Source organism: Dipodomys ordii, unplaced genomic scaffold (genome assembly GCF_000151885.1).
Source record: "Dipodomys ordii isolate 6190 unplaced genomic scaffold, Dord_2.0 Scaffold22, whole genome shotgun sequence".
NCBI classification, from domain to species: Eukaryota; Metazoa; Chordata; class Mammalia; order Rodentia; family Heteromyidae; genus Dipodomys; species Dipodomys ordii.
The window spans coordinates 2,949,881-2,963,032 of NW_012267238.1; the positions used below are offsets into that span (position 1 = coordinate 2,949,881).

At 51.8% G+C, this 13,152-nt stretch overlaps 1 protein-coding gene across 4 annotated transcripts; it reads left to right on the forward strand.

Annotated features, from left to right (window-relative positions):
* The first annotated feature begins 487 nt into the window (after nucleotides 1-487).
* Nucleotides 488-12,704, forward strand: P2ry2 (purinergic receptor P2Y, G-protein coupled, 2). 4 transcript variants are annotated; one of them, XM_013014199.1, is made up of 4 exons: nucleotides 488-722; nucleotides 5,554-5,778; nucleotides 8,897-9,058; nucleotides 11,074-12,704. In XM_013014199.1, exon 4 carries the CDS (start codon nucleotides 11,078-11,080, stop codon nucleotides 12,209-12,211), a length of 1,134 nt encoding a protein of 377 aa, XP_012869653.1. In that variant the 5' UTR covers nucleotides 488-722; nucleotides 5,554-5,778; nucleotides 8,897-9,058; nucleotides 11,074-11,077; the 3' UTR covers nucleotides 12,212-12,704. The 4 variants fall into 4 exon arrangements, with proteins under 4 accessions (XP_012869653.1, XP_012869656.1, XP_012869654.1 ...); XM_013014202.1 differs by having other exon boundaries at nucleotides 8,987-9,058; XM_013014200.1 differs by lacking the exon at nucleotides 5,554-5,778.
* The last annotated feature ends 448 nt before the right edge of the window (nucleotides 12,705-13,152 follow it).

Here is a 13,152-nt window from a genome sequence, read left to right on the forward strand (position 1 = left end):
AACCAGATCTGAGCGAGTCTCTCCCACGAGAGCCGGGCTGGGGTGGGGCGGGGTGGGGATGGTGGGTTTGTGCTCAGGTCCCACGGTGGGCAGCGACAGGAGTGACCTCAAGCACCCAGCAAACCTTGGCCAGGGGTGGGGGGAACTTCAGCATCTCAGGAAACTTCTCACAGGTTCCTGCCTGGGAGAGCGAGGCGGGTGGCGGGTGGCCTGGGTCGGGTCAGGCTGCACAGCATCGCTAACCCCTCCCCACCCCTGCCCTGCGCGGCACCCATCGCGGACGCGTTGACCCCGCTGCCCCGTACGGTTGGGCGGTGTCCCCCAAGCGGGTGGCAGGGTTACGAGGGAACGGTCCCGGCGGGCGGGGGCGGTTCCCGCGTCGGTCCGGTGCCCGCCCCGCCCCCTCCGGCCCCGGGGCTGTGGGGTGGGGAGAGGGGCGGGGCGGGGCGGGGCCGCGCGCTCCCGGGCATGTGGGCACAGTCCGGCCCCGCGATGGGGAGACGGCACCAACACCCGGGAACTAAGGCCCCGGCCCCCGGCCCCGGCTAGCTGAGCGCGGAGGCGAGGATCTGGGCGCCTGGAGGGGACGGGGCGAGGCCTCGGGACGAGGGTGCACACTCGGGGCCGGGCAAGGGGAAAGAAGGGTGCGTGAGGCTGTCCCCCTGGAGCAGGACTCGGAGCCGGGCTGTAGCGCATACCTGGACAGTGGGAACGAGCGGCAGGTAGGTGATTGAACTTTGGGCCAGAGCTGGAGCCAGAGCTGGAGCGGCGATCTCTGCCTGGTGGCCCGGCGGCGGTGTGTGTTGGTTGACTGTACCCGGGCGCCCACGGGGCGGGGAGCTGAACTTGGGAAACTTGTCTGTTGTGCTCTGGTGTGGGCGCCCCTGAGGCCTGGGGTCGGCGGCCAGAGACCCGAGGATCCCTTCCCCACCCCACCCCCAGACCTGTGGCGCGTGTGTCCTCCCCCTAGGGTCACTCTGGGTGGCCCCAGGTCCTAGGTGTCTGTGAGACTGGGAAAGGAGGCGGCTGCAGGGAGTTGGGAGGAGGTCCGGGCAGAGGCCGGGAAGGACAGCTAAGAATTTAATTTCTGTAACTTAATTTACTGTAGGAAGAGCCAGTCTATAGAGGAGCAGTGTCCACCCGCTTCTAGGATTACAGTGATGGGGTTGGGAGGGAGGGTCTCTCCCCCCTCCACTCCATCTCCCCGCAGGAGCTAGGCCCAAGTTGTTATTCCTGTCAGTGTGACATCCACAGCTTTCCTGAGTCCACAGCCTTGTTTTGGACCTAGGCTGCAATAATGATAAGCTTTTGAGGAGCAGGTTGGGGCCCCAGGGAAGTCTCATTTATCTGTGGGTGGGAGTGGGAAGAAGAAGGTTCTTTTTAAAAGGAGGCCTGTGTGAGAGAATGTGCATGGAAAGTCCTGACTGAGAAAGCCTGTCACTCTTTTGTCTCTCCTCCCTGCCTGTCTTGGGCTATGGATTAGAAGTTCAGAAGGCACAGGGGGCAACCCTTAGAAATGGCTACTGAGTATAGTTATGACCTCTCCAGATCTTTCCTTCACCGGCTCAGCATGTACCGAGATCTGAGGCTTCTATCTAGATCAAGGCTTCATGATGACCCCATGAGAGCTTTGCTGTGGTGGCTAAAACCTCCAGTCAGGCCATTTTGCCATCTATAAGTTGAGAATGGTGATCCTTGCTTCTTTGAATGCAAAGTTGCTGTGAGGATTCTTAAGACATAGGCTAGGAATGGTGTGTGTGTGTGTGTGTGTGTGTGTGTGTGTGCACATTGGGGATTGCACTTCAGGCCTAGTGCATGCTAAGCATGTGCTCTGCCACTAAGCTGTTCCTTCTCCTCCATTCCCACCCCCACCCTGCACCCCAGTCCAGGGAAGGACTTTGTAAGTTCAGTGCAATGCTGAGAGGAGGAATGTGATACTCAAAGACTTAATGACCTTTTGAAGACACTAATAGGACACAGGTGCCATAACAAGGGATTGTGCTGGTTATTGGAATTTAATTATCCAAAGCCTTCTTCCCCCATACTCTCCTCTGGAGATAGATTGCTATAAAAAAATCTACAAAAATCTCTCATTTTATCTTCTCATGATTCCTGTGAGAAAGGAACTATCATCTGCATTTTGCAGATGAGAGATGCTTAGATGCTTAGCAATGCTTAGAGAGCATCTTGCCCAAGGTCACAAAGTCAAGGTGAAACCTGGGACTTCTACCTGCTTGTCCTAGTTTCGTCCTCCCTCTCTAAGATAGAGAGACTATCAGTGTGAGGCTAGCCTCTGGCTTCCATGCTGAAGGGAATTTGAATCTTGCCCTAGGACCACATCTTATGTCTGTGATTAGGGGAGGGGAGGAAGTGCCCTTGTGACATCTCCCCTAACTGCTTTCTATAGGCCTGTTAGGTGCGCTCTTTGGCTCACACCTTCCTCTGGATCCCCAGGCCTGGCCTCTCCAAACTATGGAGAAGCTGCCTGTGTGACCCTCCTTGGCTTCTGTACCCATCCTAGAAAAAAACCACTTGTAGGATGAGGCCAGGCCATCTTGGTTCTTTGATTCTGTCCCTATCACCCAGCACAGATGGGGCACAGAGCAGATGCCAGGGAGCATTTGAGAAATAAATGAGCAGGTAAAATACAGAGGAGATGGGCTTTGTTCCATGAAGAGCCATAGGGAGTTTTGAGGTGGGGAGTCCCTCCACTGTTCTATCCACCAATCTCTCAGGCCTGGGTCATTCTTGGCCTGGGATAAGAAGCAGGAAGGTGGATATTCTGGATCCTGCTGAGCAGCTTCTCGTGATTCTGTATCCTGGTACCCATCACTGTTACTGTATCTTCCCAAGGGAATGGCCTGGGCACCAGGCTTATATTGATGTGGCTTCCTGGTAAGTGTCCAGACTCTCAGCCCAGTTTGTAGGAGGAGGACTCTTGCCATAGCTGAGCAGGCAAGAAGAATGTTTTCCCCATCTTATGGGGAATGCAGGACCAAGGGACCAGCTCTTTGTATATTTAGTCTCTTCAGACTTCCCAGTTACAACTTTTGTAAAGGTCAACTCTGGCTCTGTCTATGACTTTTTTTTTTTTTTTTTGGTCTGTCATGGGACTTTAACTCAGGGCCTGTGCTCTACCACCTTGAGCCACAGCTTCATATCTTGTTTTCTGATGGTTAATTGGAGATGAGGATCTCACTGACTTTCCTGCCCTAGCTGGCTACCTACTACAACTCTCAGTTCTCAGCCTCCTGAATAGCTAGGATTACAGGTATGAACCACCAGCACCTGGCTTTGACTTTCTCTTCTTAAGACAGAGTAATGATCATCTCCTCAGACTGGCATTTGAACCTTTCATATGAATTCCTAAGGCCCCACACATTCTATCCTACCTAAACCTGTATGCCAACCATACACAACCTCCCAGCCTTTCCAGACAGGCTGTGCCCTTACCCACTAAGTCTTGACACAGGCTTCTCTTGCCTCTGATGTCCTCTAACCTCTTTGTCCACTCGAAAAGCCTCACATATTAAATCCCTAGGATGTTCTCTCTAATCACCTCAGTCCCAGGTTCCATGCCCCTGGGCTTCCTTAGGCTGTGGCTGATTTGCACAAGGAGACTTTTTCATGGCTGTGTCTCTCCCATCCTCCAAGACTGGGGCTTGGCAGAGTGGGATCTGAGGCTCTGTTTGCCTGTCCCTCTGAAACTGGGCACATGAGAGCATTGGCAAATGCTTGCTGAGATGTTGGCTCCTGGGAATATGACTTGTAATTATGTTACTCTGAGTGTAGACTCCTGGATGGTTCTGAGAATCTCAAAGATGATCTGAATCTCAATAACAGAACTGAAAGAACTGTTAGCACACACTCCTGGGACCAGACACTCTGAGAACCAGTGACTTTAGAATTCTGCAAGCACTTGGAAGCAGAGTCTCAGTCTTGCACACATTTTGTTCTCTACTTGAATTCTCCCACCTCCCTCTTTCCTCCCAAGTAAGGGTCCTCCTGGTCCTCTCCACACTTGCTCTTCTAGGAGCCTCCCTAAAGACCCTGGCCATGACCTCTGCCCCTCTGCTCGGGACACTTGGGCAGGACTCCCTGCTGAAAAGTATCGTGGGATCCTGGAATTCAGTGTCTTTCTGCCAGGATGGGTAGATGCAGACACTACATTAGAACAATACAGGATTCACTTGCACCAGGGAGGCACCATCTGTTTCCTTGTTTGATTCACTCCTCTTGATCTGTTGCATGGAGTGGTGATTCTCTCATTTGACCAGTAACAAACTCTACACTCATCTGGGAGGACTGAATTAATCAGATTGTACAGCATAATCACAGGTTCCGAGTGGGAGCCTGCACCCTGGGTTCTTAGCTCTTGAGTCTGATTGAAGGCATCTGGTGTGATTGGGTAGGGTAGAGCTTGTCTTCATAACCCTATGCTGGCTTGGCTAGGCCAGGGGCCAGGTCAGAGCGGTAATTTGGAGTCCTGCCTTGAGTGAATAAGGATCCTTCTTCTTGCTGTGTAAGTCTTGCTGACCTTGCTACCCACTCAGATGCCTGCTATAGCCAGGATCCTGGGTACCTCTAAGAAGTGGTCTTGGGGTGAGGCATACAGATCACGAGAGACTAATGGAGGGGAGACTTCATATAGTGAAGCCATCATCCAATAACATTTAAGGTTACCCTCAGCTGTTTCCCCAAACCATCCCAGGCAAGCCTGGGGCCCCACTGGCTTTCAGTCCCTTGGAGGGCATTTGCAAGGGGCAGAGGTGACTTCTAGGCACTTAATCCTCCTATGCAGCTCAGCCTTCCACTGCTTTTAAGCTCCTTAGATGATTAACAGTTCAAGTTGTCTTTGCTCTGGTCTTTGCACGCTCCTCTCTATCTCCACCCACCTGACTCCTTCTCATCTTGCAAAATGCTAGTCAGATAACCTTGGAGGGCAGAGCTGATGGCCCCATTAGGGGCCTCCTTGGCTTCCTTGGGGCCTGATCATCATGAATCGTCACTGATAGCTTCTGGGTATACATCCTGACCCTTGACAGTTCCGTGAGATCAGGGAAAGGCCTGGCCTCAGAGTCCCCAGGTACCCTCCACAGGGACAGCCAGAGATATGGCAATCTCTGTGAAGGGTAAGGTGGGAAGGGAAGAAATATAGACAGCCATCACTCTGCTGAGGTCCCAGGAATGTTTTCCATCTGACAAAGGCTTTTAGTGTGGTAAACTTGATATGTGGTCAGTCTGGCTGGGACATTGCTACCAGTAGCCCTGCCCATAATTCCTATGGGGCTTGCTGCCTCTATGTCTTATTGATACAGCTCCATCCTTCCTGCCTTTTCCACATCCTGAGACTTTCTCTTACTATTCTGTAAAATGAGCCTAAATTATCTGGCTTCTCCTCAGCAACCCTGGGCAAGTTCTGTTCTAAAAAGGGAAGAGTGAAATTTGGGGTTCAGAACTGAGATACTTTTCTGAGGACTACACCTAAGAATGGCAGATCTGGGCCCTCCCAGTGACTTAATGTCCTCTTCTCCCATCTTGATGTCATTCTAGGTCCAGTTGTTTCTTCTCCAGCATCCCTCCCCTGGCAGAGGCAGACAGCAAGGGTCTCCAGAGGATGACAGGCTGGACAGAGTCCACCAGTCAGACAGGTGCATAATCCAGAGTCACCCTAATGGAGAAGATGGAATGTTGTCCAACCACCCTGGAAATTCCAAAGCCAGCCTGGGAACTACTCTGGCTTTGGGCTCATTACTTGGAACCACTTGGCAGAGCTAGGTGAGGGGACAATGATCTACCTGCTAGCCTTGGCTTTGCCCTTAACACTGCCTAGTAACCTTTAGTGAGATCTTGAGCTACCCCTTTCTGATGTTAATTTTTCTAGCTATGAGATGGGTACAGTAACCACATTGGCCACATCACACAAAGGAAGTACTTCTTAGACACCTAGCCATGTCAGCAGAGCTTCAGAGCTCAAAGAGGATGGCTGGGGAGATTCCTGGGGATAGGGCCTGGGCCATGCAGGGTATGGCATAGTGGCCAGGAACACAGCTTTTGAAGTCAAACCAGAGTTCTGAGTTTGCTTCCTTTGTGACTCTGGAGAGCTTGTTTAGACTGAGTCTCAGAATTAAGTGGGAAGAAATGAATGAAGCCACTTAACCCAGAACCTGGCACAGACAGCACTTAACCCTTTTTTTTTTTTTTTTCTTGTCAGTCATGGGGCTTGAACTCTGCGCCTGAGTGCTGTCCCTCAGCTCTTCAGCTCAAGGCGAACGCTTTACCACTTGAGCTACAGCGCTACTTCCGGTTTTCTAGTGGTTTATTGGAGATAGGAGTCTCACGGTCTTTCCTACCTGGGCTGGCTTTGAACTGAGATCCTTAGATCTCAGCCTCCTGAGTAGCTAGGATTATAGGCATGAGCCACCAGCGCCCAGCTAGCACTTAACTCTTGTTAGGACATAAGTGTTAGGGGAGGGTGCCCCTAAGCAAGGTATGACCATAAAACTGGGACAGGGTGGAGGTAGGACAGTGGGATTTCTTTTCTTTTTTCCTCCTTCCTTCCTTCCTTTCTTCCTTCCTTCCTCCTTCCTTCCTTTCTTTCTCCTCCTCCTCCTCCTCCTCCTCCTCTTCTTCTTCTTCTTCTTCTATTTTGTGCTGGTCCTGGGGCTTGAACTCAGATCCTTGAGCTCTTGCTTAGCTTAGCTTTTTCCATTTAAGGAAAGTATAGAGGCTGGCCTCTATACTTTCAGCTTTTTTTTTTTTTTTTTGCTGCTTAACAATAGATAAGAGGTTTTCCTGCCTGGGCTGGTTTCAAACTACCATCCTCAGATCTCAACCTCCTGAGTACTAGGATTACAGTTGTAAGCCTGACAGGACAGTGGGATTTCTAGTGAGGGCAGTGACCAGATTAGCCAGGGTCTTGAGTTTGACACAGAGGGCAGGAGGCAGCCATGGAAAGGTTTTGAGGTCAATGTGATCAGATTTGGGTTTTAGGAAGACCCTGAGTCTGCAGAGTGAAGTCTAGACTGGCAGCACTGGGCAGAGCAGAGGCAAGGAGTCCAGTGCTAAAGCTAGCTCAAGAAAGGGTGGGAGCATGTGGGGCATGTCTGAGAAACTTCCTTGGTTGGGCTGACAGGAGTTGGTGAGTGATGAACTGCAGGTGGAGTGGAGAAGAAAAAGGTTGAAACCTAGAAAGGTGGTAGAAGCCTTCTCAGAAATGGAAGAATGCCTGAGAAAGTAGTGTGTTTCTGCCTTAGCTGGTTAGTCAGGGCTTCTCCTGAGGGCATGTGCCTGGGTGGAGTGGGGTGAAAAGGTGACATTCTGTCATCTTGTCATGAGAGTAGACAAATAGATAGCACCCTGCCCACAGGCTTAAGTCAGCTGGCGATGACAGGGCAAAGTGCACTAAGCAGCGAGTGGTCCAGAGGCATTTCCTCAGTCTCCATCCCAGCCTATTCCTGTAGCCACTGATTCCCTCATCCTCCCATTTGTGTACCAGCTTTGGAGGACTACACTTCTCTGTCCTAGGGAAATGAGGCAGATGGGAAAAGGTCACTCACTATTGCGATTTGTTTTCTTCTTCAGTGCATCTAAAGGGTCCTTGTAGCAGGCAACCATCCCTCACTAAAGCCCTATCTATACTTGGTGTGTGAGTGGGCCCCAAATGAGATTAAAGACTAGGGCTAGAATAAGGAAGATCTGGGCTCTAATCCTGACTCTATCCTTGGTTTAATGTAAGGCCTTGGGCTTCTGTTTCCTCTACTGTCATATAAAGGTTGGCATAAGTAATTTCCAAAGGCCATTCCAGGCTCTGAGTGACTCCACTGGGTCAATATGTGCATTGCACAAACATCTGAATGGGATTGTGGGCCTCTCTGCATGTCCGTGGTCTGCATGCACCTAAGCCTGTGTGTGTTTAAATATGGTAAATGCAAGTCTTTGTTACAAGCCTAGCAGTGTGAGAGAGGAGGAAAGGACTTTAGTTAGAAATATATCCTGGGGGGGCTGGGAAGGTGGCCCAGTGGTAGAGTGCTTGCCTTGCATGCATGAGGCCCTGGGTTCGATTCCTCAGCACCACATAAGCAAAAAGCCGGAAGTGGCACTGTGGCTCAAGTGGCAGAGCACTAGCCTTGAGCTGAAGAACTGAGGGACAGCGCCCAGGCCCAGAGTTCAGGCCCCACAACTGGACCACCCCCCAAAAAAAAAGAAAAAAGAAAAAAAAAGAAATATATCCTGGGGCTGGGTGCTGGTAGCTTATGCCTATAATCCTAGCTACTCAGGAGGCTGAGATCTGAGGATCACAGTTCAAAGTCAGTCCAGGCAGGAAAGTCCTTGAAACTCTTATCTTCAATTAAGTACCTGAAAACCAGAAGTGGAGCTGTGGTTCAAAGTGATAGAATGCTAACCTTGGGCAAAAAAGCTCAGGGACAGCATTCAGGACCTGAGTTCAAGCCCTACAACCCACCAAAAAAAAAAAGAAATCTATCCTGGGCAGAGGTATGTTTACTGTATCATGCTGGGTATTCTGGCAATGAAGGTACTGACCACTTCTGGCTGTGGGGCTGAAGTACAGAACCACAACAGAGAGAAGAGACAATAGATAGAGTCTGGGCTCAGCTCTGCTGGTGATGAGAGCACATCTTCTACTGCTCCCTCAAAGCAGAACCCCCTCCTGTGAAAAAGGGTGCTTGGGAAGGAAGCTATGAGCAGTCCATCCCTGGGGCATATGAGCTAACGATGATGGGGGGGGGAGGGTGTGCAGGGGATCATCTGATTAGGACAAGCATAGCCTCGCTGGCCATGGTTAGAGCAAAGGCAGGCAGGCTTGGGAGGGCTTGGCCTGGCTGGCTTCCCATGACCCAGAGCCAACTCTGTCTCCACCTCTTTGTTTCTGCAGGAGCCCCCTGAGGCAGCTGCCTACCCAGAAAAATGCTAGAGGCTGGGTGCGGCCCTAGGCCAGCCAACCTGTTTTTCCTGTTCCCTGCAGAGCTCCCAGCAGCCTGTCCTGGACTGTGCATTCATGAATGAGGAACCTGAGCAGGCATTGAGCATCCTGACGGTGAGTACTGGTGCTGATCAGGTAAAGGTGTGAGGGGTGGGACCATGGGCTGGGAGGGTGGGCAGATGCTTGCATAGATCCAAGGTGGGAGCTCTGCCCTGCTCCTTTATCCTAGGCTGTGGTAGATTCAGACTTTGGGGCTAGACAGCCTTAGGTTGCAAATCTAGCTTTTCAATTCTTGGCAATGTGATCTTGGACCAATAGCTTAACCATTGTGATCTCTAGTTGAGTGTGCATGAAGATGCTATACAGAAGCTGCTCAGCCCTGGCCTGATCCCTACAGGGAAGGGAGGATGGCAGGGGGAATTCTACAATGGGAAACGGATTGGTTGGCCTGAGCCAGCTGACCTGGCTCTAGAAAACTCTAGAACTCCCAAGTCTTACTCCCTCTGGTACTTGGCCCCATCCAAGGACAGAATCTTCTGGGTCCCTGTAGCTGTTGGAGAGACAGTCCAAGGATCTGCCTAGGATGGAAGGTCCCAAATGGGCTGGGCTGCCCTCTGTCCACCATTCATTCATTCATTCTCCATTTCCTATAATAGTAGTTCAGGCCTCAGATGGGACCCAGCCTTCAGGGAAATTCTGGAATGTATAGGGACCCACCAATGGGGTCTGAGGAATGGTCTGAGGGATGCTAGTGGAGCAGGTGAGCTCCAGGGAAAAGAAGACTGAGAAGATCCTGGAGTGTGGATGAGTTTTGGAAAGGCTTTCCAGACAGAAAAGCACAGCACAAACAAAGTCAGAGAAGTTTGGAAGGGCCTCACACAGCTCACATTTCCTTCCAGACTGGGGCAGGGCCAACAGAACTAGGCATTAAGTGGTGAGAAGAACCAATGACAAAGTCAGGTGGAGCAGTCTCCATGGACCTTGTCCCAAAGGCAACTGGGATCGGGAGAGGTAGAAGAGAGGCCTAAGGAAGAGGGCCAGAGACTGGTTGTCTGCAGAAAGCTGGGGCTGGGGACTAGGAGGAATGACATCACAGGTTGGTGAGCTGGCCTGTAAGGGAGAGGGCCGACAGGGTCAGTCTGGACCAGTGCCATAGTGATGGAGTTCCCAGCTGGCTTGGAGAGTGGAGGCCAGGATGTCTTAAAACAGGTGGAAAGAGCAGTTCCCTTGATTCCTGAGGGGACGGAAAATCCCCACCCACCTCACCATGTCAGAGATTCCACCTTAGTGACCAGCAGGAAACTGCAGACTGATGGGATGTTGACTAGGGAACAAGATGAGGGCTCTGATCTCACCTCTTAGGAGAGACTGCCCACACTCAGCACAACAATTAGAGCAGTCCAGCAGTATGGGGAAGACAGGTGTGCACCTGTAGTGTGGAAGATGCCATCTTCTTTTCTCCAGTGGGACAGACTCCCCCCGAGGGCTATAGTTCTCCAATGTAGGGGATTTGTGATTTGAGAGGTCTAAGACCTCATAAGCTCTTTTTCTGTTCTAAGCTAGCACTCTACCATTCCAGCTATATTTCTACTTCTGGCTTATTTTATTTTATTTTTGCTAGTTGTAGGGCCTGAACTCTGGGCCTGGGTGCTGTCCCTCAGCTCTTCAGCTCAAGGCTAGTGCTCTACCACTTGAGCCACAGTGCCACTTCCAGCTTTTTTCTGCTTATGTAGTGCTGAGGAATCGAACCCATGGCCTCATGTGTGCAAGGCAAGTGCTCTACCACTGAGCCACCTTCCCAGCCCCTCTACTTCTGGCTTTTTGTTGGTTAATTGGAGATGCCTGTCCTGGTTGGCTTAGCAGTAGAATTCTCAGATCATAGCCTCCTGAGTAGCTGGGATCACAAGCATGAGCTCTGTGCACACAATACCACATGAATTCCTGAAATTGCAGTTTGGCCATTCTGGGTCCAGAAAGAGATGCAGGATCAGATAGCAAACCACCCTGAACCAAGGCAAATTTAGGGAAATCTAGGCACTTGGGGTCCCTCTTAGTGTTAGCTCCCTGCTCTGTATCTTGGAGCGCCCCCCACCATAACCCTGATGGGTTCCTTTCTATCTCTCCTACAGGGCCATGGCAGAGGCAGACCTGGATTTCTGGAATGACACCAGCAATAGCACGTGGGATGGGGATGAGCTGGGCTACAGGTGTCGCTTCAATGAGGACTTCAAGTATGTGCTGCTGCCCGTGTCCTATGGCGTGGTGTGCGTGCTGGGGTTGTGTCTGAATGTCGTGGCGCTCTACATCTTCTTGTGTCGCCTGAAGACCTGGAACGCCTCCACCACATACATGTTCCACCTGGCTGTGTCGGACTCACTCTATGCAGCCTCCCTGCCGCTGCTGGTTTATTACTACGCCCGGGGTGACCACTGGCCTTTCAGCACAGTGCTCTGCAAGTTGGTACGCTTCCTCTTCTACACCAACCTCTACTGCAGCATCCTCTTCCTCACCTGTATCAGTGTGCACCGGTGTCTGGGCGTCCTGCGCCCTCTGCATTCCCTGCGCTGGGGCCGAGCCCGCTATGCCCGCCGGGTGGCAGCGGTTGTGTGGGTGCTGGTCCTGGCCTGCCAGGCACCTGTGCTCTACTTTGTCACCACCAGCGTGCGTGGAGCCCGCATCACCTGCCACGACACTTCAGCCCCTGAACTTTTCAGCCACTTTGTGGCCTACAGCTCTGTCATGTTGGGCCTGCTCTTCGCCGTGCCCTTTGCCATCATCTTGGTGTGTTACGTGCTCATGGCACGCCGGCTGCTCAAGCCAGCCTATGGGACCACTGGTGGCCTGCCACGGGCCAAGCGCAAGTCGGTGCGCACCATCGCCCTGGTGCTGGCCGTCTTCGCCCTCTGCTTCCTGCCTTTCCATGTCACCCGCACCCTCTACTACTCCTTCCGCTCACTTGACCTCAGTTGCCACACCCTCAATGCCATCAACATGGCCTACAAAATCACCCGGCCCCTGGCCAGTGCCAACAGTTGTCTTGACCCTGTGCTCTACTTCCTGGCTGGGCAGAGGCTTGTCCGCTTTGCCCGGGATGCCAAGCCACCGACAGACCCTACTCCTACTCCCCGGGCTCACCGCAGGCTGGGCTTGCACAGGTCTGGCAGAAATGACACTAAGAGGAAAGAAGTATCACTCAGTAGTGATGACTCTAGGCGGACAGAGTCCACGCCCACTGGGAGTGAACTTACAAAGGACATCCGACTCTAGGACCTGAGCCCCTCGGCCTTGTGCTAGTTTATATGAGATAGCTGTAGGGGACCAGGGCTTGTTCAAGTGAGAGTTGGGGAATCAGATTCATAGAAAGGCAAGCCTTGGGTCTAATGCTACCTGATACCCGCACAGGTGGCTGGCCGTTCCCACCACCGTATCCAGGCTGGAGTTCAGCCTGAAGTGAAATGGTGAAACAGATTCAGAGAGGAAGGTGACTTAGCAAGATCACTCAGTAGAGTGTGGGCCTGAGCTAGCTGGATTGGGGGCGAAGTTACAGGGTAACCACGGGACCCTGGTAAGTGGTCAGGGCTGAGTTTGCACAGTGGTCTGAGATGGGACTGGGTACCACAGTGAACTCAGCTCAGAGGAGTATACCTGGCCCAGGAGATGAACATCTGGGGACTGATGTTATAAACCTGTTTGGAGGCTCCCTTGGGCTGGGAGATAATTTGAAGCTATAACTTATACTAAAGGTTGTGTTGCCTGCTGAGCGGGACTCTGTTGTGTGTCAATGGATATAGATGCGATCTGGGAAGCTTTTCACCTCCACACAGCGGCTTTTCTCCAGCCTGTGCTGCCTACTTTCCCACTACTGCGTTGGGAGAGTCTCACATCAAGGATCCCACAGCAGACCCCAGCTGCCCCCCTACCCCGGACACTTTGAAGACAGTTAGCTTCCATGCCTAGTTCATGCTAAGCACAGAGAATAGTCACATGGGGTCCCACCCAGTCCTTGAGGTTCCCCAGTATAGGTGACAAATCATGCACTGATCAATATTAAACTATTTAACCAGATCCACTCCTTGAGGCTCATGGGAAGCCCTTATCGTATTGCCAGTTGCTATGGTATAAATATTCCCACCACAGCCAAGTGTTTTTTTTTCTGTTTATAGCAATTTTATTCATAATTGCTAACATTGGAAAGCAACCAAGACCCA